The sequence below is a fragment of the Eurosta solidaginis genome, chromosome 4 (genome assembly GCF_040869045.1).
Source record: "Eurosta solidaginis isolate ZX-2024a chromosome 4, ASM4086904v1, whole genome shotgun sequence".
Classification (NCBI taxonomy): Eukaryota; Metazoa; Arthropoda; class Insecta; order Diptera; family Tephritidae; genus Eurosta; species Eurosta solidaginis.
The window spans coordinates 160,870,893-160,896,914 of record NC_090322.1 but is presented as its reverse complement, the minus strand read 5'-3'; the positions used below and the strand labels follow the sequence as shown (position 1 = coordinate 160,896,914).

Sequence of the window (26,022 nt, the reverse complement as noted above, 5' to 3'; positions counted from 1 at the left end):
CTTTCAAACAAAAAACTCTCTAACTTTCCGACGTAAAAGTTTGTGTGTGCTAAGCTTGTGGATTTTATCTGTCTATCCAGAACCCAGGTTAATACAATATCCCTAGCTATTAGACCCATATTTTATTCATTCCATCCTTAACTGCCTGCGTAATTTTGGATGTTCCGAAACAAGTCATTCCAGCTATCCCTCTCCGAACTCAGTGAGGTCCCCTCCTTTATCTGCTTCTAAGAACGGATGACGATTAAAATCTTTTACTGACCGGAGCGTTTCGTCCATTCGTATAGCATCACCTAGCCAGTGAAGCCCCTAAGCTATTATTATTTACACTATCTTAATATCTGCGTAAGACTTATCGTTGTGCCTCGTTCTATGATACCCGCCGTCAGCATCCCGAACAGGACGATGAACCTTCCCGAGAACTTCTCTCTCGAGTACGCCAAGGGTCGTCTCTTCTTCTCTCATCACCGTCTATGATTCCGAAGCATACATCAGGACAAGTATGTTGACTGACTTTCAAAAGCGTGACTTTTTTTCATCGAGACAGAGCATTACATGCCTACTTTGTTCAAAGTAGAACTTATTGGGAAAAGTATTATTCTGTTTGATTTCTAAGTCGGCCTCTTTTTTCGTTGTTAATTCCTTTTCGACGACAGTCTTGAATTAATTTCCGGCAACAGTGAAATAACTTCCTGGACGCACGTATGCCAATTCTTACTTGGAGGACCGCAAGTACTTCGCCTTGTTGTCATATACCACAAAACCCAACTTTCGTCCCTCTTTACACAATTCAGAGAAGGTGAAACTTAAGACGCATTTGTACACAATTGTTTGCACGAATTATACGATTTAGGTTTTTATCTGCTTAAATTTTTTTCTCAAGCGTTGCCCTGTCTAAGACCTCGTTTGGTTTCGAATGGCTCGAAGAGATCCGTCTCCATATGGAGCAGGTTGTGTTGTTCAACATTATTTGGCAAAGCCAAACCACATTTGCAGAAAACAAAAACTCAAACTTGGCATTACTCAAGCAATTTCTTTAAGAGAGGCATGCAGAGAGATAACTCCTGTCGATTCTCTAGTCGCAAGTATTTTCCAGGATTTACCGTATCGTGAAAAACTGTTCGATAGTATATTAACCAGATCTGAAAACGCACTGGTAACGTACAATCTGTTCGGTGAATTTACGATTCAGTGACATTAAGCAAGCTGATTCCGTTCTAATTATACTGTATTCAAACAGAAAAATAAATTGATTCAATTTCGGCGGCCACCGTGGTGTGATGGTAGCGTGCTCCGCCCATCACACCGTATGCCCTGTGTTCGCACCCCGGGCAAAGCAACATCAAAATTTTAGAAATAAGGTTTTTCAATTAGAAGAAAATTTGTCTAAGCGGGATCGCCCCTCGGCAGTGTTTGGCAAGCGCTCCGGGTGTATTTCTGCCGTTCGGAGTCGGCATAAACATGTAGGTCCCGTCCGGGCAATTTGTAGGGAAAATCAAGAGGAGCACGACGCAAATTGGAAGAGAAGCTCGGCCTTAGATCTCTTCGGAGGTTATCGCGCCTTACATTTATTTATTTTTTAATTTCGATTTAAATTGAGTGGTGTTCATACAACTCAATTTAGATTACACAATAGTAATTTGATAGCTGGTTGGCCCATCTCTACAGCAACAACATACCATTGTTCAGACTGCCAAAATGTACGTGTTGGTATTAGGCGAATGGAATCGGATGAAAACATAAATCTTTGAAATTTTTGTGTTTTGTAAGAAAATGTGTTCAATGTTTTTGTTTCAAGCCTTTACAAGGTTGCGTTTGCAGTTTGAAACAATTTATTACGGATGTTTTTTTTTTTTTAATTGCTAATTTATTAAGTATTACAATTTATTATACGATAAATTGCGTAATAAATTGCCCAATGGTATAAATTATCAATTTGGTGTGTGTTTGTACATAGTATTAGATGTATTTGTTATCGAATGCCAGTGATTCTATTTTATTTTGATTTTGAGTGTTTATTCTTCAAATTAAAATAAAGCTCCAATTCCAATTAATTATGTCAATCCTCAGGTCAAAATTCAAGATCATTATCCCCTCTATTTTCAGGAAAGGAACAGAAAACTCAATTTCAATTAAGCTTTTTTACCCTTTAAGAGTGTCTTCATGTTGGAGCCGCAGTACAAGAAAAGTTTATCTATAGAGCCCTGAGTCAAACTGCGAATCTGGCGAAGATAGACGCATGGTAGACACATTTATTTGGCGGTAGTATAGTTTATCTCGCAAAACTTGAAGTTAAAATCACATCGTCAGCAAAAATACAAGGCGGATTTTCCTTTAGGATTTGCGAAGTGAAACTCGGAGTTTGAATCGAGACTCCAATATGGACATTCGCTTAGTTGCGCTATCTATGCGACCCCTATTGTACCCTGTGAAAATCACTCCAAACGAATAACGAATAATTGTGTGCACGTGCGTTTAAGTCATTAAAATCTCCTACAAAAAAGAAATAATAATAAAAGATCAACAAACAACAATTTACTTGACAACAAATTGCATCTGCGACCAACTTCTTGGCGCTGCATACAAAGCGAAATTAAAACAAGTAAAGGTGTCTAAGTTCTGGTGTAACCCAACATTTATACTCAGCGTCATCTTCAATTGTACATTTCATTTCAGATAAATTACTTTTCTACATAACACGTGGCACCGCCCGTTTAAAAAAAATGTTTCCCATTTCCTCTTACAATAAAAGTTGATAAGTGAAACTACATTGATTGAAAACAATTTTTTGCTAAGTTATAGCTTATTAGCTTTATTATCGCGCCTTACATTTATTTTTTTTTATAGCTTATTATTCAAGTCTACGACCCTTTTAGACTTGTTTTATATCTAAATTGCCGTGGTCTTTAACCAATCCCGTCCATTTTTACTAGAAATATTTTCTGCAATAAGGAAAATATTTGTACGCAATTTCATTACGATATGTTAATTTTTCTTCGAGTTATGGCTCCCGAAACATAGAAAATTGCTTAGTCATAAAAGGGGCGGTGCCACGCCCATTTTTTTAAATTTAAAGTTTTTCCTATTTATTGTTATAAATCCACTTGGGAAATGAAATACCATTGACATAAAGCTCTTTTTCGCAAAGATATATCTTATTTTATTCGTCCACGACCCTTTTAAAAATTTTTATATATAAAAGTGGGCGTGGTCCTCAGCCGATTTCGTTAAATTTTCTTCAAAGCATTCCTTATGGTAAAGGCAACCTCTCTGCCGAATTTTGTTATGATAGGTTTAACGATTTTTGATTTATGATTAATAATATTTGTAAAATTGATTTTATCACAAGTAGGCGGTGCCACAGCCGTTTTAAAAAAATTTTTCAAATTTTTATCAAGAGTCTCAATATCAGTACACACGTCAAATTTCAACATTCTAGGTGTATTATTTACTAAATAATCAGGTTTTTTGTGTTTTCCAAAATGTTATACATATATATAAAAATTAGGCGTGGTTATCATCCGATTTCGCTCATTTTCAATACCAATCTATTCTGGGCCCAGATAAGCTCGTGTACCAAATTTGGTGATATCTCAATATTTAATCAAGTTATCGTGTTAACGGACCGGCGGACGGACGGACGGACATGGCTCAATCAAATTTTATTTCGATACTGATGATTTTGATATATGGAAGTCTATATCTATCTCGATTCCTTTATACCTGTAAAACCAACCGTTATCCAATCAAAGTTAATATACTCTGTGTGCAAAGCACGCTGCGTATAAACACGTTAAATTTGCGTTGAGTCATACGAATTAAATGAGTTTCGTAGGCATTGGCATACAATCGTTTATACATGCATACAAACATCCATACTACTGTATATGCATATCGTTGGTCCACCCATACGTGTGATTTATAAATATTTGCATGCGTATGGGTACGGTCAACGAACCAAGCAGCCGGTGGCCGTCCATAAGATAGTCATTTCATGCCTGAACACGAAGCCAATTTATCACGATAGCACCAACAACAATATTCAACTTGATTCATTTGGGTTTTGGTTACGCCTTTATGATTGCCATAAAATTGTGCGAAAGCATCAAATAAGAGCATGAATACATACAGGACAAAAAACAACAACAATAACAGCCACAGTAAGAACTTACATAGCTGCACAGTCTTATGGTCACCTTATCAACTTGTTGATGTTGTGATGTGTTGGTAATTCATTTCATTCGTCAAATTACATTTTACATTCTCATTTGCAATTTTCCTTGTACCATTTCATTTGCATTACATTTCCATAGATTTTTTTTCTGTTCAATCGTCCTACTTTGTGATTTAACAGTATTTTGCTTGTGTTTAAATCGATATGTAAGTGTAGCAATATAAGTATGTATGTATATGCGTGTAACTATGATTTGTTTTACCAGTGTGAACACTTTACTGTTGCCTACCGACCCACTCGTTATTTCCTTACCGACACTTTATTTTACTTTACTTTACTGTTGTTTGTAATTGTAATTTCAACTCATTTAATTGCTGCTATATGGGCGCTGCAAAAAAGTTCTATCAACATTTTTTAAAGCGTAATAGTAGGTAACATTGCCATTGCCAATTTCAAAAAAACCTGACTTTTAGATGTATGAGCATCATTTTTCACGGCACGTGGCGTCCTAAATATAAGCTTAAGACAGAAATGTAAGTGTAAGCGCAAGCATAGCCTTTGTCAGTGGTATGCTTTATCGGGGATACATGTAGAATGTAAATGCAGTCGAAGTGTGTCATACTTGAACATGTATATACAGCATGGAGTACTAAAGAATGTGTAAGCATACTACGCCTAATGTGACGTTATATAATAAAGAATACGAGCGTAAGTGTGTTAATGTGTTAGATGTAGGTAATGTGGGAAAAAGGTTCTTGACAAAGATTATATAAGAGAAATCCTTATGCAACTTAAAGCAAACATGTCTTGTACATAAAAATTAAGGTCTCTAAGCATATACACAATTTCGTGCATGCAAGTCGTTGAAGAGATGTAAACACTGATGTTTTGTTCATCATGAGGATTAGAGACAAAATGCCAAATATGAGCAAATGCTTTTTTTTATAACGGAAACACAAAGTGTTTACAAAACCAAAGCTCGGGGCTAGGTATCCAGGTTTAAATAGACAATTTTTTTCTTTTTAAGAATTTGTTGGTTGGAATACCTTTTAACATTATTTTGTTAGATTAATATAAAATTTAAAAGAAAGAACAAAATATATAAAACAATTAAAATTAAATGAAAGTAAATGAAACCAAAGAAAATAAAATAAAACAAAATAAAGTTGAATAAAATAAAATTAAATTAAATTAAATAAAACAAAATGAAATAAAATTAAATTAAACAAAATAAAATGAAACAGAATAAAATAAAATAAAATAAATAAAATAATATAAACGAAAACAAAAAAAATGAAATTAAATAAATAAAATAAAATAAAATAAGACAAAATCAAATAAAATAAAATAAATTTAATTAAGTTTAATTTAATAAAATAAAATATAACACAAAAAATTTTAATAAAATAAAATAAGATAAAACAAAACAAAAATAAAATAATGTAAAATTAAATAAAATAAAACAAAATATAATAAAATAAAATGGAATATCTTGAAGTTATAAGAAATCGAATGAAATTTACTTAACTTAATTAAATAACATATGTAAAAAACGTGAAGTCTTAACGAAAATTGTGAATAATTCGATTGAAAGAGGACATTGCTATGGGACTATATGCTCGTCTGAGCCATCGTTCGCAATACAGAATTATGTCCTCATTTTTTTTACTCCATATAACGAGAGGAGTCAGGGTCACCCCACCTAGATATAAGAGTATATGACTTGCGAGAACACGCATTCACAGCGAGTTGGAACCTGTTTTTATTCTCCCCCTCACAATAGTGGCATTCAATTGTATAGGATATATTTTCCTTACTTGGGTGATATTGTAGTATAGTATCCAGTAAGATTTCTTAGGTCCTCTCTGCTAAGATTAATGAATTTGGCTTATATCTACTCCCTTTAGAAGTATAGTCAATTTGGCCTGTCTTTGCCCTAGGCAGTCAATCCGTTATAGTTATTTTTTGAGCAAACGGAAGATTTCCAAAATAACTGTTAATTTCTGAGAGAAATAAAAAAAAAAAAACAATGAAAACTACTTATTTTCTGAGCGAAACATACAAGTCAAAATATAAATGTTTAAATGTAATTTTTATTTTAACTGTTATAACTGCTAACATGCCTGCTAATTCGTACTTCTCACGCATTCTGAAGAAGTTTTGTCAGTCCCCAAATAATATCTATGCATATATTAGTAAATGTATATAACTCTTAAATTTTACATTAAAATAGCAACAGTTATTTTTGCTCTTGTATGCAATCACCAAGTAAAGTTATGCATAAGTATTAATTAAATTTCTGAAACGGTTTCATGTAAGCAAACAAGGAAAATTCATATTATTTCACACAAATAAACATATAAATAAGTTTTCATGCTCAGTTGTTGACTAATAAATATTATTGAGATAAAAATTCTGCAAAATGCATACATAAATTTTATGCAAAATTTAAATAAAAGGAATTTTTGTTGGTTTGTTATTGAAAATCAAAATAATTTGGAGTGAGGTCACAAAGAAGTATGACAAAACAAGATCTTTGTTGCCAAGGCAGATAAAGAACTCTTGTGTTCGAAGAATTTTTTCTATCTGGCAGCCAGGTTAATACTGTGGACCCATGCAGTCTATGTGAGATCCTCGCGGACCGTCCAGTTCAACGTCGCACCCGAATTTAAAACAGAAAGTAATTTATACGTAGAAATTCAACGCAAATGGACATTTGCAATAGTCCTCTTGATAGCATTTTCGAAGTAAATTTCTCTCCCGGAGAAAGCGGCAGACGAGTCAGAAGAGAGTGCCATTAAAATTGGTTAGACCCTTGAGTCGTTTCCGACACAACCGGCCTTGAAGCCCGAGAGGCTGCAGTGTTATTTATCAAAGGTAATTTATTGACATGAAAGGGGAAGGCGCGATGGTTTCTAATTTCTAATAAGCGATATGAGGAGAAAAATGCTTCGGTTGTAATGAAAGGTGGTGACACATTGAAGCTTTTTTGAGTCAAAAATTACCCAGTCCCAGAGCTGTGAGGCAATTTGGCTGCATCGAAAATGCACGAAGGTTTGAAGCTGAGAAACAGAAGGCTCCAATAACGTAACCGGCCCGAAAGCGAAAAGGGGAGATTAATGAGGGCATGTTATGTCCACTCAAGAGACTAGTATGAAGAAAGTGATTGATAACTGAAGTGCTGTTTAACCAAAAATAAAAGTTTTTCGGATAATGCAAAGAGTGAAGAATTTGCTTATCGTGTTTTTCTCGAGATACTGAATTACGTGGATGAGCAGACAATGAGTGGGGCAGAGCAGACGTTTACGGAGAGTTAAAAATCTGAATCAAGGGGGCTTCTTATTTCCATCCTTTGGCTCAGATAAGTGCACAAGTTGATTAAGTTGAAAAGGTGCTACAATATGGCTACCTTGAGATGACTAACGGAAAGGCAACACACAAGAGTAAAGGTTTTGAGGTGGTAGTGTTTTCGGGATTTAAGAAGCGATGTACATCTCCTTAAATCCTGAAGATGTACAGCGCACCTTAAATCCCGAAAACACCACCATCTCAAACCGTTTACTCTTTCAAGGTATTTCCAGCTTCGCCGACCAAATTGTCGACCTCACCAGCCATAGCAAAACCTTTTTTTCCAATAGTCGAGGCTCTGGCGACCCAAAATTCCTCGCGGGAGTAGGGCTTACTGAGAAGGCTCAAAGTGATCATATCTTATTGTTCCCGAGATGGCCGATAAAGTACTCTCTTGGTGTTTTTTCCTGAATGTTCCAGAAAAGGACCATCAAAATCGATAAAAACTCCCCAAAACCTTCGAGAAGGCTTGTTATTGCTACCAGAAGAATAAGGTGGTGGATACAGTAGAATTGCTTTTAATAGATAGTTAATTTAAAGAAGACTTTACCACTTCTGAAGCATAAACCCTAGGATATACCGACACAGTGTTGAAAGTCACTTTGCGTATCTTAACCTACGGTAGGAGGTAAAGCGAAGGAACGTAGGAAATAATGTACACATATTATAGGAATATGCCCTAGAGCACGGATAGTCATTATATGTGGCGCACAAAAGAGAACTCATGGAGACAACATTGCTTATACGCTAAAATCAGCTTACGTACGCAAAACGAGGCCGTGAGAGCCTTCAATGAAGGCTGCAGTAAGAAAACGTAGAAGAAACCACCACGGTCTTTAAGGTGGTACTCAGTCCGGCATCGTCCAGTAAGGCGTAAGTGCAGATCTCATATTAGAAACAATGGCCTTGATGCGAATCGCGGTGATGTGCTTTTCAACATGGTGAAATAGAGCAATTGGCGATGCGAAGTCTTTTTCCTCCCATAAACTTAACACTATGTATTTTTTTTTTTTCGACTCCATCCTCTTAAAATATTGGTCACCAGACCACGGTGCAGAACTTTATTTGAAAGGAACCAGACATTTCAGATTATGACCTCCAATCTTGATTCCTAAATCACTTTCGCCACTAAAGGGTGTCACTCTCTGGCGCGATCCTAGGTTTCACAAGGTTCTATTACCAAATCTTTCACATATTTGTCCACTTTGGTCGTTAGCCGTTGAGACTCAATTGACTATATAATTTTTTTTTTTTAATTTTTATCCTTTGATAAGTTTTTTGATATAACAATTTATTATGCATAATCCCTCAAATTTCATATGACTTTTGTTAACGGTAGAATTAAATAGTTGGTACCTTAATTCATAGATTTCTTATTAATGACTGAATTTCCATCAATTACTTAATGTTTTTTTTTTTTGTTCTTTTCTCGTTTACGTTTTCTTAAACAGCTGAATATTACGACAACAATCACTGTCATCCCTGTCACTCAACCTGCGAAACGTGTGACGGACCCACCGAATCGAATTGCCTTTCATGTCCACAAAGTTTACTCCTACAATCCAGTCGTTGCGTTAGCAGTTGTGACGATGGCTTTTACATGGAGGCGGGAATATGTGCCAAGTGTCTGCATACCTGTACACAATGCGTATCACGAATGAATTGCACAGCATGCGCCAAAGGATTGCAACTACAAAGCGGCGAGTGTCGTACAACCTGCGCTGATGGGTAATTAATCGAAAATTTCGTAGCTCATTTTTAGAGCTCGCAAGTAATTGCGTTTAAATGAAAAAGGGTTTGATAGTGTTAAGCGTAGTGTAGGAGGTGTATGTGTGTGTTTGGCAAATTGACAGTTCAGCGGATGTTAAAATCGAATATTATTGAACAGTTTTGAATTTCTTACGAGTAATCAGCGATTTGTTTGCTGTCATCTTAATATTGAAATAAAGATATAAAGCGCAAAAGGGACGTATTATATAATTTTTTTTTTTTTTTCACATGGGATGGAGGAACTATACCTTGTCACGATTGATAAAATACGTTTAATGCATTCTTTATCAACTTTGAAAACCTAAGTCTTTTGTATTTGAAACTTTAAGGTCCATTTTTCTTTTTATGGGTAAATAAACTTTAAAGTTCACATGAGAAAGCGGCACTACCGGTTTCACAATGTAATTCAAGGAAAAGTATAATTTTAGCTTAAGTTACCCTATGTTGAAAAAATACCCGGTTCTAAAAAGTGCGCGGATCCGAAAAAGTATCGGATTACAAAAACACCTGGTGATAAAAATGTTAACCGTTTAAATGGTTATGGCCAGCCAACAAGACCAGTCGCTTCTTCGTTTCGCTAACTGACGCCAATTAGTAACCCCAAGGGAATTACATTGTTTTCCTTCAAGTGGAGTGGGAGCCGCCCTCTGCTCACGTAGACGAATTCCGATAAAAATAGTTTCATAGTCAGTGCATCATCTTTCACTCGCATAAAACAGCACTCGAATCGAAAAAAGTACTCAGTTCTTAAAAGGTACACAGTCCTAGGAAAGATCACATCTGAGAAATCTCAATTTCTTATTTTCGAAAGTTTGTTGACCATGAAATCGGAATTTTACCTGCATTTGCTGATTTTTCATGGACGAAAAATGCAGAGAATGAATACAACTTAATCAAAACGGTTCAGCGTTTGTAGTTTCCTTTTTTATGGATTTTAGTTAAAAATGTATATCTGTTATTTACCTAAATTTTTATGCTTAGAACATCGTCGAAATTTTCGTCGATATATCCTTTGCTTTCCTAGATGCACAACCATATGTTTACCCATCAAACTTCGCGAGTACTTGGTACTCATTTCATGATAAACTTGAAAACATGCGATCGTGACATCCGCCATTATGCTAAAACCATGCCTAGCAACTTTAACTTCAGAGTGAGTAATACAAGATAATACGGTGCTCCAAGTGGACAAATCAGCTTCGACCATGTAAGATCACCAATAGCTTGAACGTTTGATAAAATCAAATTCTAACTCTTGATTCGGACCTTGTGGCAGTCAGATACGCACATGTCTCTGCGCTGGGAAGAGAGTGCAGGCCCTGACAAACTTCTCCCGAGCTGGGAACAACTGTTTGAAGCATAAATTGGTGTCGGATGATGCTCTCAACTGGCGCCAGTTGTCGAGAAGAATGAATCATTTGCGTAACTTGCTACTCAATGGCCAAGAAAGCCTTCTATTACAGTATTTGTAAAAAGAGCGATCTGGCCAGAGAGTACTTGGATTATGGAGTAGGGTGGGTCGGTTTTTATGGACGAAAGTTAACCGATAACGCGCCATCGATTTTTTCGATAGGATTTGGGCTCAGGAAAAAAAGTTCCACTACGCATACCCAAAAAAATTATTTTCGAGCCTGCGAAATTTCATTTCATTGACGATAACAGTTTTTTGAAAACAAAAAAAAAAAAAAATTTTTTTGGTAGGTCATGAAAGAAACCTTAAAAATCAAAGTCGAAAAAAGTCAAAAAAATGAAATTTCGTAGGCTCGAAAATTAGTTTTTTGGGTATGCGTAGTGGAACTGTTTTTCCTGAGCCCAAATCCTATCGAAAAATCGATGGCGCGATATCGGTTAATAAATCGACCCAGTCTATTTGGAGGGAGAACATCTCTGCCCTCGTAAATGGAGACAGCCATGTGCCGTTCAGGGATGATGTACCCGGACCCGAAATCGATGATGATGGAATTATTGTCCCCTTACCCGATAATGACAAAGTCAGAATATCAATAATCATATTAAAAACCATGATTCAATCAGAAGAGGTTTGCTCGACAGACGAATTTTTTGACAATTGCAGCCATTTTTGCTCCCAAATCGAATTGACATCCGTTAACGGTGTTGTTTCTTTGCAATTTTTCGAAAAATATTAGTAGTAGAAATAGGAAGCAATCAGTTTACAAATCCCCGATAAGTACTGAAGTGCATAATTCCTTAGAACATTTATTTTAATTTTATGATGAATTTATTAACTATGCCATGATCTATTAGTGTGGCTGAACATAGGTAATTTTTTGAAAAGTATGGACATCAAGGAATCGTGCACTTTCGTCAACCTATGAACAGACGAAGCCTAAACCACTTCAAAATTCATCGTTCAACGTCAAAAACTCGACTAGTAAATCGATTTACGTAAAAATGTAATTAGTAAATATCGGAGATGCCATAACGAAATGTACTCATTGAGCATGTTAACTTATTCATTCCGTACGTTCGGAAAATTCGTCACCATTTAAGAATTTGGGGAATCGGTTTATATTTGGAATATTATGTAGTATATACTTATTTGGTATATTCGGACTTCGTGAGGTAGTATGAAACGAACGTGTTCCGAATATTCTAAATTAACGGAAGACTTCCATGAATACTCAACGTAAAGGAGCTTTCCGAAATTTCAGAGTAAAAAGGTGAATACTCCCTGTGTAGCAGGACCGCATAAAAGCTGAACTCTTCTGTCAAAGTCAAGACCGGAATATAAAGTTCCAAGACAATAAGCCATTTTCTTTTACATTTTTTTTGGCAGACCATGTCGGCTGCCTTTTAAATATAGTCCTATCTCAAAACATTTTTTAAAAACTTCCTATTACATGATTTGTCACAAAAACGCTCTATTTTAGAATTAGATTGAAGAACCGCTCAGAATGATTTTCATTAACTCCCCCTTATGTTAAAATGCATTGAACTTATGCTCATATAGGGAGTTTTGAAACAAATTGTGATAGTGTATTTTTGAATAAAATTCTAAACCAACATAGCTCTTTATAAATTCATGAAATATTTAGTAGAAAATTAATTATTTCCTCCAAAATCTGTTGCCATTTACAAATTTTTTATCACTACTAATATACTACTAAAGGTACTTTTGTACTACAATTTTCGCTAAAGGGGATTGAATTATTACCCGTTTTCCTTACTTCGTAAAAGCAACCCGTCCAGATTTTTCAATTTGGGAGTGTCAAAGTTCTGACGTCATTGAAGAACAAACCTCTAGTAATTGAATCATGATTAAAAACAATATGACTGAGGCGCTGATGGATTGTCTGCGGATCTACTCAAATACGGTTGCTAGGACTTGGTGATGCATAGCATCAGCTTCTTTGCAAAATATGATATGGCATATCTGACGGTTTGAACATAATTGTTTTTTGCCCAGTTCACAAGAAATGGGATCCTGTACACTAGACTGGATCGAAAAAAAAAGTTGCTAATGTCCGCCCCTAAATTGAAGATTATGTTGAGAGGGTTTCGGAAAAAATTTTTTTAATTTTTTTTGATCCCTCGAAATACAGCCGAAACGGTTTTTTCGTTGTAACTTGGTTATTTGCCGGCAGATTTTTAAAATTGATATGCCATTATTTTGGCCTTGAGAAGCTTCACATTTCCGTTTAATGTCCTATTTAAGCTATGAAGTCGTTTTTCCACATGATTAGGTCAGCTAACAAAATTTAACCCCCACCCCCCCCCCCCCCCCCCCCCCCTATGTATGTTTTTTCCTTACCAACGAAAGTACTTAAAAATTCAAAAAAAATTTTGTTTGAAACTATATTACAACAAGTAAGGAAGGTTAAGTTCGGGTGTAACCGAACATTACATACTCAGTTGAGAGCTATGGTGACAACATAAGGGAAAATAACCATGTAGGAAAATGAACCGAGGGAAACCCTGGAATGTGTTTGTATGACATGGCGTATCAAATGAAAGGCATTAAAGAGTATTTTATGAGGGAGTGGGCCATAGTTCTATAGGTGGACGCCATTTAGGGATATAGCCATAAGGTGGATCAGGGTTGACTCTAGAATGCGTTTGTACGATATGGGTATCAAATTAAAGGTGTTAATGAGTATTTTAAAAGGGAGTAATCCTTAGTTCCATAGGCGGACGCCGTTTCAAGATATCGCCATAAAGGTGGACCAGGGGTGACCTAGAATTTGTTTGTACAATATGGGCATCAAAGGAATGGTGTTAATGAGTATTTTAAAAGGGAGTGGGCCTTAGTTCTATAGGTGGATGCCGTTTCGAAATATCGCCATAAAAGTGGACCAGGGGTGACTCTAGAATGTGTTTGTACGATATGGGTATCAAACTAAAGGTATTAATGAGGGTTTTAGAAGGGAGTGGTGGTTGTTGTATAGGTGGTCGCATTTCCGAGATGTCGCCATAAAGGTGGACCAGGGGTGACCCTAGAATATGTTAGTACAATATGGGCATCTAACGAAAGGTGTTAATGAGTATTTTAAAAGGGAGTGGGCCTTAGTTATATAGGTGGACGCCGTTTCGAAATATCGTCACAAAGGTGGACCAGGGGTGACTCTAGAAGGTGTTTGTACGATATGGGTATCAAATTAAAGGTATTAATGAGGGTTTTAAAAGGGAGTGGTGGTTGTTGTAAAGGTGGTCGCATTTCCGAGATATCGCCATAAAGGTGGGGCAGGGGTGACGCTAGAATTTGTTTGTACAATATGGGTATCAAAAGAAAGGTGTTAATGAGTTTTTTAAAAGGGAGTAATCCTAAGTTCCATAGGTGGACGCCGTTTCGAGATATCGCCATAAAGGTGGGCCAGGGGTGACTCTAGAATTCGTTTGTGCAATATGGGTATCAAACGAAAGGAGTTAATGAGTATTTTAAAAGGAAGTGGGCCTTAGTTCTATAGGTGGACGCCTTTGCGAGGTATCGCAATAAAGGTGAACCAGGGGTGACTCGACTTTGTTTGTGCGATATGGGTATCAAATGAAAGGTGTTAATGAGTATTTTTAAAAGGGAGTGGGCTTTCGTTCTATAGGTGTTCGCCTTTTCGAGATATCGCCATAAAGGTGGACCAGGGGTGACTTTAGAATATGTTTGTACGATATGGGTATCAAATGAAAGGTGTTAATGAGTATTTTAAAAGGGCGTGGGGCTTAGTTCTATAGGTGGACGCCTTTGCGAGGTATCGCAATAAAGGTGAACCAGGGGTGACTCGACTTTGTTTGTGCGATATGGGTATCAAATGAAAGGTGTTAATGAGTATTTTTAAAAGGGAGTAGGCTTTCGTTCTATAGGTGTTCGCCTTTTCGAGATATCGCCATAAAGGTGGACCAGGGGTGACTCTAGAATGAGTTTGTACGATATGGGTATCAAATTAAAGGCATTAATGAGAGTTTTAAAAGGGAGTGGTGGTAGTTGTATATGTGAAGGCGTTTTCCAGATATCGACCAAAATGTGTACCAGGGTGACCCAGAACATTATCTGTTGGATACCGCTAATTTATTTATATATGTAATACCTGTCAAGATTTTAAGGGTTTTTTATTTCGCCCTGCAGAAATTTTTCATTTTCTACTACATAATATGGTAGGTGTCACAACCATTATATGAAGTTTTTTCTAAAGTTATATTTCGCGTCAATAAAACAATCCAATTACCTTACCATGTTTCATCCCTTTTTTCGTATTTGGTATAGAATTATGGCATTTTTTTCATTTTTCGTAATTTTCGATATCGAAAAAGTGGGCGTGGTCATAGTCGGATTTCGTTCATTTTTCATACCAAGATAAAGTGAGTTCAAGTAAGCACGTGAACTAAGTTCATTAAAGATATGTCGATTTTTGCTCAAGTTATCGTGTTAACGGCCATGCGGAAGGACAGACGGACGACTGTTTATAAAAACTGGGCGTGGCATCAACCGATTCCTCCCATTTTCACAGAAAACAGTTAACGTCATAAAATCTATGCCCCTACCAAATTTCAAAAGGATTGGTTAATTTTTGTTCGACTTATGGCGTTAAAAGTATCCTAGACAAATTAAATGAAAAAGGGCGGAGCCACGCCCATTTTGAAATTTTCTTTTATTTTTGTATTTTGTTGCACCACATCATTATTGGAGTTGAATGTTGACATAATTCACTTATATACTGTAAAGATATTAAATTTTTTGTTAAAATTTTACTTTAAAAAAAATTTTTTTTTAAAAGTGGGCGTGGTCCTTCTCCGATTTTGCTAATTTTTATTAAGCGTACATATAGTAATAGGAGTAACGTTCCTGCCAAATTTCATCATGATATCTTCAACGACTGCCAAATTACAGCTTGCAAAAGTTTTAAATTACCTTCTTTTAAAAGTGGGCGGTGCCACGCCCATTGTCCAAAATTTTACTAATTTTCTATTCTGCGTCATAAGTTCAACTCATCTACCAAGTTTCGACGCTTTATCTGTCTTTTGTAATGAACTATCGCACTTTTCGATTTTTCGAAATTTTCGATATCGAAAAAGTGGGCGTGGTTATAGTCCGTTATCGTTCATTTTAAATAGCGATCTGAGATGAGTGCTCAGGAACCTACATACCAAATTTCATCGATATACCTCAAAATTTACTCAAGTTATCGTGTTAAGGGACGGACGGACGGACGGACGGACGGACATGGCTCAATCAAATTTTTTTTCGATCCTGATTATTTTGATATGTGGAAGTCTATATCTATCTCGATTCCTTTATATATGTACAACCAACCGTTATCCAATCAAACTTAATATACTCTGTGAGCTCTGCTCAACTGAGTATAAAAATAATAAACAAAGAAGTTATAGCACTTTCAATATTTATTGCAACTGTTATTTCACCTGATTCTTATTATACTTAGACCTGAAGCTCATGATATTTTTGCATTGAAAAGTTAATAAAGATATGTCAAATATCATGAATAGGGGAAGTCAAAGTAAATAAGTGAGTCAAACCTGTTGTTTCGTATTTATAATAATAACGCTATGCGACAGAATCAACTTTTTTTCTGGGTATTGGACAAGCCCCACTTTTTTGTAGAGATTAAGGATTAAGTAAACAAAGTACTATCTCCGTTTTTCGAACTTAGCCTCCAAAAAATAGATATCGGCTTCCGAAGTACGAAGCTCGAAATTCTACATTTCAGAGTCTGACTGTATTCAGAAGTCATAGTCTGACTTTTCACCTCGTATAAAAGCTGTTATACTAAATTTCTCAAAAAAAGAATTCAGCCCTTCAAATAAGGGAAAGGAGCGGACCACGCCACATTTTTACTTTTTCAATTTGCTGAACGCGTTAACAAAAAAATAAAATGAATTTCGAAATGTAGAATTTCGAACTTCGTAAGCCGATATCTATTCTTTGGAGGCTAAGTTCGAAAAACGGAGATAGTACTTTGTTTACTTAATCCTTAATCTCTACAAAAAAGTGGGGCTTGTCCAATACCCAGAAAAAAAGTTGATTCTGTCGCATAGCGTTATTATTATAAATACGAAACAACAGGTTTGACTCACTTATTTACTTTGACTTCCCCTATTCATGATATTTGACATATCTTTATTAACTTTTCAATGCAAAAATATCATGAGCTTCAGGTCTAAGTATAATAAGAATCAGGTGAAATAACAGTTGCAATAAATATTGAAAGTGCTATAACTTCTTTGTTTATTATTTTAGTAATATGGTTTCAAAGCAACATTTTCTTGAATTTTTAATTACTTTCGTTTGGTAAGGAAAAAAGCATACATTAGGGGGGGGGGGGGGGGGGGTTAAATTTTGTTAGCTGACCTAATCATGTGAAAACGACTTCATAGCTTAAAAGGACATTAAACGGAAATGTGAAGCTTCTCAAGGCCAAAATAATGACATATCAATTTTAAAAATCGGACGTCAAATAACCAAGTTACAACGAAAAAACCTTTTCGGCTGTATTTCGAAGGATCAAAAAAAAAAAAAAACAAAATTTTCCGAAACCCTCTCAACATATTCTTTAAATATAAAGGCGGACATGAGCAACTCTTTTTTTGTATGGGGGCCATCCCAGTCTACTGTACACTGCTCTCAGAATCGAGTAATACACTTTGTATTATGGCATATTACTTACTAAAAGCGTATTGTGCGAAAGATTGACGCCCACCTTGAATAAGCTAATTGGAACTTATCAGTGCTCCTTGAGGGATCGTCTGTGAAAAGCGATCGATGTAAATATCTCTGGAGACTTTTTTTGAGCTAACCAGCCCTAAATGTAACTTCTTTGACACAGTTAGAACAATCCCTTATTTTCTCTACTTGTTTTCCACGAAATATCTTTTCATTTCTTTCAACAAATTTTAACTCTCTCAAATTCTTTTATCACCTACAATTTAAAAGTGCTTCTGATTAACGCTTCCATCACTTTTTAACCTGTTCAAACATTTCAAACGACAAACTGGGAAACATGTAACTGAAGACAGTGTAAAAAGTTGAAGCAATAGCAATATAAACAAAAAACAACATACAATTTTTGTCACCATTAAAAGTTTGAAAATAACACAAAGGTGGGGGTGTGAATAGTTTCAACTTTGTCTACGGTGTGCTGTCTTGTTGTGCTAACACAGCGTTTGAAGTACAAGAGCACGAAGAACAATATTGACAAGTTGTGCACATTTCAAGCTACTCACTGTGCTCATTTATTTCGCTAAAGTCGTTGCCGAGCGTTAGTAACCACTCGTACTTGTGCTGCCGATAATGACTAACATTAAAAATTTACAGTTTAGGATTATTTTCTAGGAAACTATAATGCTGAAACTTTATGAGATATATTTTTATTTCGCAGCTCGTTTATTTCTCTTGTTCTTACTAAACTTATTTATTATTTTATATTTTTCTCTTCCACAGTTATTACAGCGACCGTGGCACCTGTGCCAAGTGTTATCTAAGCTGTCACACCTGCAGTGGACCACGTCGTGACCAATGCGTTCAATGTCCGGCCGGTTGGCAATTGGCTGGCGGCGAATGTCATCCTGAATGTCCAGAGGGTTTCTACAAGTCTGAGTTTGGTTGTCAAAAGTGTCATCATTATTGCAAAACTTGCAACGGTAAGTTATATGCACTTTTGCTTTATTGTTTTGTGCCACAAAGCTGTTTAGCAGTGATATTCTGTAAGTTTCAGTGACTTGCTGTGAGTTGCATAAGTTATACACTCTCTGTAGCATATGCCATTTAGGAGGTGTTTGAGTTTGTTGAATTTCTATTTTACAAATCTGTTGATTTACTTTGGTATTAGATTTGTAAGCTTATGTCGCAAGAATAAATTTCTATTTAAATTTTTGTGCATTAACTTTTTTTTTTAATTATTTTTATTTCATTTTCCTTTCTTCCATACATTATACAGGCGCTGGTCCCTTGGCTTGCACATCATGCCCGTTGCATTTCATGCTTGATGGCGGCCTTTGCATGGAATGTCTTGGCTCACAGTATTATGATTCACCCACACAAACTTGCAAAACATGTCATGACTCGTGTCGTTCTTGCTCTGGTCCTGGCCAATATTCGTGCAAAACGTGCGCTTTCCCTTTACATTTGGATCGATTGAATAATCAATGTGTGCCCTGTTGTCCCACCGATGCGGCACCAGAGGATCAATCATGCTGTCATTGTGATAAGGATACTGGTAAGTGAATGAAAGAACAAACAATCATATGTACATATACATACATACATGTGACATATTCATCATTTTGAAGTAATTCAATGTGTCACACTGGCATATACAGTGAATAGCAATAGAAATGGTTTTATTTATTTTTTTTTAATAGCAAATAAGCAAAAGAAAGAAAAAAAGTTTTTTTTTTTATTTCTTAACGTAGAAGCCCTGGTACACCAGAAATATGCCCTAGTCGTTTTTTTTTTTTGGACTTGAGTGCTGTTTTCAAACAATGCCTCGAAGCGACAAAAAAATTGGATTGGCTTAATAATAAGCTTCAGAGTTATTACGTTGCAGTTGAGCCTATGCGAGACCAGTAACGCTGTGGACGCTGGTCATCAGCTTATTGCTTAGGAGATTCGACAGAGACAAATTCACGCCGTATGCAGAGAACATTTCAGTCATGATAAGCAGATGTCTACCAGCAATCTGCTTTCAGTTGGATCAGGAGTTTCGTTATGTAATTGCCTGGGAATCTGATGTCATGTTAACCGCCAATACGGTAAAAAAGGATCTAGTACTATTTACTAGGGAATATAAGGTCCCTAATTGGACTAAAACTAAGCTTGAAGCGGTAACCCTACAAAAAAAATATACAGCAAAAAATATCTAGGAATTATACTAGATAGTAAGTTGTCGTGGAAATTCCTTGAGCAAGAGAGAGCGAAGAAAGCCGCCGTGGCACTACATATATGCAAGAGGATGCTAAAATGCATGGATGCACATGAAGCCTATCGCCTTAAGTCTCTCATTCGATATTAACGGCAATCGTCAAGCCCAAAATATACTATGGGATCCTTCTTTCATGAAAAGCAACATAAAACAGTAGATTAGGTTAGGTAAAGTGGTAGCTGTCCTAGCAGGAGAAGCTCACTTTGACAGCATTGTAAGTCATTGTAATTCCACATAAAATAACGGTGACGTAAACTACTTAGAGAGGGGTTGCTAGGCAACGATATAGTTTCGAACAAGACCGGTCTCAATTTTGGGTAAATCCTCCGGAGACCCAAGTAAGTAGAGACCGAAATACTTTCGCCTAATTCGCCTAGCATAAAGTGAGTCGATGATTCCACTTCATCATGCTCCATACAGCTGCAGCAGCCTAAGGCTTTTAGCATATTGAGACGTACTGCATGGATTCCCATTAGACAGTGTCCTGTCAAAACCCAATCATTTTGACATCAACTACCTGCCAGAAGGATCTTGCTACCCTGGAAGAAGTGGTGTCCGCCCAACACTTACTGAGCTGACTCGAGGCCCATCTATGCAATAGCACACCAAAGTTGGTCAGTGGATTCCCGAAAACCCTTCTTCCATCTTCATCCAGTTCAGTTGTACCGATGCGGGCTAAGAGATCTGCTTAAATATGGTCCGGGGCCCAGATAATCTTAATCATAAAATTCATAAATTAATCCGATGCAATCACAAGCGAATCAGGCACTCCCAGACCATCTTCGATTGCCCTACAGTTGAATGCAAAGCTTTGAGAGTCGTCTGGCTATTCGAGTAGATGTTAAATTACCTAGCCGCAGTAGCACTGAAACTCCTTAAACGCGGAAAATTTTGATTGGAAGACGCTGCAGTGATCAGACAACTTAAACTTGCGGCTTACATTTTGCTCTCGACAAAATACCCGCACCAACCCTTCCGCTAAAATTCGTCCCACGCGTAAAAAAGTAACTGGTCAAATTCCCAAGGTGAATCCGCTCCCCCATTTCTCTCTCGGAGGGAATGATTGCGATGAAGGTTGCGGAGAGAGCAGTTATCGACACACAAAAGGCCGTCTTATCAAAGTTCAGTTGTACCAATGCGGGCTAAGGGATCCGCTTGAATATGGCCCGGGACCCAGAAAATCTTAATCATAAAATTCATTGGATGCAATCGCAAGCGAGGTCAGGCACTCGCAGACCACCCTCGATCGCACTATGGTTGAGTTCAAGGCCTTGACAGCCGCTTGGCTATCCGAGTAGATGTTAAATTACCACCTCATCCTTAAACGCGGAAAAATCTGATTGGAAGACGCTGCAGTGATCAGACAACTTAAACTTGCGGCTTACATTTAGCTCTCGACAAAATACCCCACCAATCTTTCCGCTAAAATTCGACCCACGCGTAAAAAAGTAACTGGTCCAATACCCAAGGTGAATCCTCTCCCCCAGTTCTCTTTCGAGGGGAATGATTGGGATGAAGTTTGCGAAGGGAGCAGTTATCGACACACAAAAGTCCGTCCTATCAGAGATAAATTCGAAACTGGTAAGAAGGCTAGAGTGCTAGAAATCATAAAGTCCTTAGCCTATAGCACGAAACCTGATCAAAGAGAAGACTTAAGGCTCATTATATTCACACTAACTGGATACTGCCTTCTGGCGTCCCGTAACTAACTTGTACCGGCTTCATTAATAACAGCAAATGTGGAAAGTGCGAGCTGCAAGAAAAAATGGTTGAGCACGATCTGTGTTCGTATTTTGCGCTCGCTAGGTTAAAGCTGCAGCTACAAGAGGTGACCGAGTTGCCAGATCCCAAAGAATAAATAAGGCTGGGTCCTAAAAAACGTCTGGTATTTGCCAAAAGGACGGTGTTATTCTGTAACATAAATCCTGGTACCCATTTGGGGTCTTTTCGTTTGGTCGGTAAAAAATTCTGGTAGCACTAAAATTTATGATTAATCGATTAATTAAATATTTAAATTTCTTTTTAATCAATACCTTTCGTAATAAGTTAAATTGAGAAAAGGCAGTAATCGTGTTATGCACTGCTTTGAAACTGCAATTACTTAAAAAGCTTGCCTTTCGATTGATCAAACTATTAGAACTAGTCGGCTAATCAATTTATCGCGCATTTTTAATAAGGAATAGGTTAAACTTTGTTCATAAGAAAGAACTATAAAATATATAAAAATTTCTTCAGAAAAGTTGTGCCCAAATTTTTGAAAGTAACTGTATACAATCCCATGTTTAAAGCTCATTAATGTATGCAGTTTGAAGCTCGCTTTACATAAACGCACACACTGATATTACCATATATACATACATATTTACAGCTGCCTCTTTTTCTCATATGTATGTTCCTTTTCTCAATTATTTACTCTTTGCAGGCGGTTGCATTAATGCTTCACCAGCGGGCAAACGTCGCATTGCTGCTGCTGCTGAACAACAGCAATTTGGTAGCGCCTACAATGGTGGCTTATATGGCGGGCTATTGGATGACGATGCTGTGGGCGGTAATGGTGGTGTCTTTGGTGGTTTCTTTTCACGTGCTGGTTCACCACTGACGACAATTACTGCCATTGCGGTCGCTGCATGCCTGTTGGTTGTCACCGTATTTGCACTCATCTTTGCTGTGTTACAGGTTAGTTGGAACTTCATCTAATATGTAATGAAATGTTTGCATTGCCAGTGATTTTCACATAGATTTCTATATAAATTTGTTACATATGTGCAACATGTTAGATATATACAACATGGGACCCTTAGTATTTAATTTTATTTGCTTAGAACTAATTGAAGTGGGCCTGAGGGTAATCACTACTTATGATAGAAAAATTTGGTAATTTGAATTACACTGTAACTAGACAAATTATTTAAATATGATGATAATTGTGATTTTGGTATGTTCATGATTGCCACATTTCGTTGTTGCACATTTATTTTGAAATTTATATGATATGTAACGGATTCAAGGAGCTGCGATGTTATGTGACAACGTATGAAGGGTTGGGTTTGGTTATTAAGTGCTCTATAAGATTGAATGACTCATTTTATGATTAGAAATAATTTAAAGCCTTTAATTCACTCAAACTTTTAAATGCAATGAAATCTCGTAAATAAACCCAGTTTCATTAACATTCTTTTGCTTTACGAATTTTCACGATTCGATACTTGACCTCTATGGTCCGAAGTAGCTTGAATATGATAAAAGAACTCATATATGTAAGTTGATTGAAGTTATGATGGGGCGTCAGAGTAAACTAGATGGGTTGTGATGAAATGTAAAAAGCTTATGTGACTTGTCACGTGATATTAAGTTATGGAACGTACATGCTGCGATGTAATGAGATGTGATACAAAGCGAGATGATGTAATGTAAAGAGATGTTTTTATATGCGGAATGATTTTATATGTAAAATGAGATGTCTTCATATGAAGTATAATCGATCTGCGGAACATGTTTTGATCTGAGTAAAATCGCACTGTTTAATACTGATAAACAAAGCTCCAAATTAGATGCAAATTCGAACTGACATACGTTATTATTGATATGACTTCCATTACTGTAGAAGAAAAAAAAGCAAGAAACAAAAAATTGATGTATGTTGCATTGATTTGCCACCATCGCTTGTTTGTAAAGTTTATTTTTAAAACATTTTTATTAACACGTTGTGCCATTTACTATTTTGCAGAACGTGAATTTCCTTAACATACGTCAGTTATAATTATCAATACATCCGTCAGAATATCTATACAAAATATTTATCTAAAAACTAATTATATAATTTAAAAAATTTACATCGTACATAGGTGTGATTTGAAGAGTACTTAATGTTAGGATCTGAAGGTAGAGTGACGTGACAGAATGCCATATGTTATGTTCTCATGACAAAGTATTGTGATGAATTTCAGATGATATGATCTGATATTAAGATTGCATACAAGAAATGGCATGATTTGGTGTTATTAATCTTGATTCTTCATTTGTAATGCCCTTTATGCAATTTAGAAGTATCATAGGAAGAATTTCTAAAAAACTTAAAAATGTACAGGCATCACATCTCCGTTTGATGGTTAGTGTGCTTGCTGAACCCGGGGAAGTTAACATTCAAATACTTCTGCAAATTGGTTAAATAACGATGTCGCTCTACGACATTAGTCGGTAAAAGCCTGTATCATACTTCTTAACATAAAAAGTAGTTAAGATTAAGTGTGCGATGTTTCGGTAGGAAAAATTAAATGTTGCACAGCGGAAACAAAATGTGGTTGCACGACTTTGTATTGTTATAATATATCGAATAAAAAATCATATAATATAAGATAATTTATTAAATGTCAGTTCATACGTGTGGTTATAATGTTTTTATTTATTATTGTTTATTTGGGGTATTGGTAGTGGATTTCTATAAAATTATAGATGACACTACATATGATGTGACTATTGTCATGTGACCTTAAAGTCAAGGCAATGGAATACGATCTTATGTGATGGCCAATGCTATGATGTAATATAGTGCTTTACTTCAAATATATCTATTACAAACAGGGCTGCAAACCGGTTCGAACCGAGCCGGTTCATGAGCTGAACCACCCGCTATTTTGGGGCTTTGAACCGAACCGTTTTTTTCTTAACTCCAAAAACGGAACCGAAACCCACCCAAAAAGATGGTTCGGTTCGCTTCAAAATAAATCTTCAACAAAAATCACTTAACTTATTTAATTCACCACTTTGCTTGAAAATACAACGCTTATATAAAATTGCATACATTTTTTCTCGATGGCAACGCCGTGAGTTGTCACTTTTGATAGTAATAACAAAGAGGAGAAATATAATAAGAGCCACCAGTTCGCTACCAGTGGCGAGTAACTCGCTGGAAATAAAAAAGAAATGATGCCTAATATTTTCTGAGGGACATTTTTGAATTTTTATCCATGCGACGTAGGCACCTTATGCAAGTGTGATTTTTGGAAAGAGAACTAATTAATTAAATACAGTCGCAAAAATAAACAGAAAAGCCCACGAAAATGTATTGACGATATTTTATGCACATTTCGCCAAAAAAAAAACCAGCGACTACTTCGAAGAAAACATTTAGCAAATGGCTTCAAGTAACGAGTGACGTCTCTTATTATTAACACGCTTTTATTAGTTTGGCCTGTATGTAACGGAATCTTTGAGCTTAATTTTCACCGGTTTCTGGAAATCTGATTAATTTGAAACTTTGCATACGTATCAAGGACCGATGACAATGCATTGATGTGATGATGTGGTGGCATAAGGTCAACGGCCACAAGGTCAATTGGCCTTAATACCACTTTGAATGGCCATAAGTTTGATTGAAACTTTGCACACATATCAAGGCTCGATAACAATACATTAATGTGATGGTGTGGTGACATAAGGTCAACGGCCATAAGGTCAATTGGCCTTATTACCCATTTGAATGGCCATAAGTTTGATTGAAACTTTGCATACGTATCAAGGGTCGATGACAATGCATTAATATGATGGTCTGGTGACATAAAGTCAACGGCCATAAGGTCAATTGGCCTTATTACCGCTTTGAATGGCCATAAGTTTGATTGAAACTTTGCACACGTATCAAGGCTCGATGACAATGCAATAATGTGATGTGGGGTTACATAAGGTTAACGGACGTAAGGTCAATTCGCCTTTTTACCCCTTTGAATGGCCATAAGTTTGATTGAAACTTTGCGTACGTATCAAGGGTCGATGACAATGCATTAATGTGATGGTGTGGTGACATAAGGTCAACGGCCATAAGGTTAATTGGCCTTATTACCACTTTGAATGGCCATAAGTTTGATTGAAACTTTGCACACGTATCAAGGCTCGATGACAATGCAATAATGTGATGGTGGGGTGACATAAAGTTAACGGACATAAGGTCAATTGAACTTATGACCACCCGAAATGGCCATAGATTTGAAACCTTGCACATAATGCGAAAAACGCATTCCTTTATTAACGATAGAAGTGGATGCATGGCACATCTACGAAAGAGCATACTGGAGCCCTTTTTTAACACGCTTTTATTAGCTTGGCCTGTATCTATGTAACGGAATGTTTGAGCTTAATTTTCACCGGTTTCTAGCAGTCTGATTAATTTGAAACTTTGCATACGTATTAAGGACCGATGACAATGCATTAATGTGATGGTGTGGTGACATAAGCTCAACGGCCATAAGGTCAATTAAGAATGCAATAATGTGATGGTGGTGTGACATAAAGTTAACGGACATAAGGTCAATTGAATGTGACCACCCTAGATGGCCATAGATTCGAAAC

General features: G+C 36.5%; 1 protein-coding gene across 4 annotated transcripts in view; it reads left to right on the top strand.

Annotated features, from left to right (window-relative positions):
- Positions 1-26,022, top strand: part of Fur2 (furin-like protease 2) — an 899,016-nt gene that overhangs the window by 830,924 nt on the left and 42,070 nt on the right. For all 4 annotated transcript variants that reach the window (XM_067783582.1, XM_067783583.1, XM_067783580.1 and 1 more), the window contains exons 13-16: positions 8,974-9,250; positions 18,198-18,397; positions 18,694-18,972; positions 22,100-22,353. In XM_067783582.1, coding sequence (XP_067639683.1) covers positions 8,974-9,250; positions 18,198-18,397; positions 18,694-18,972; positions 22,100-22,353 — 1,010 coding nt within the window. The remainder of the gene's footprint in view (positions 1-8,973; positions 9,251-18,197; positions 18,398-18,693; positions 18,973-22,099; positions 22,354-26,022) is intronic.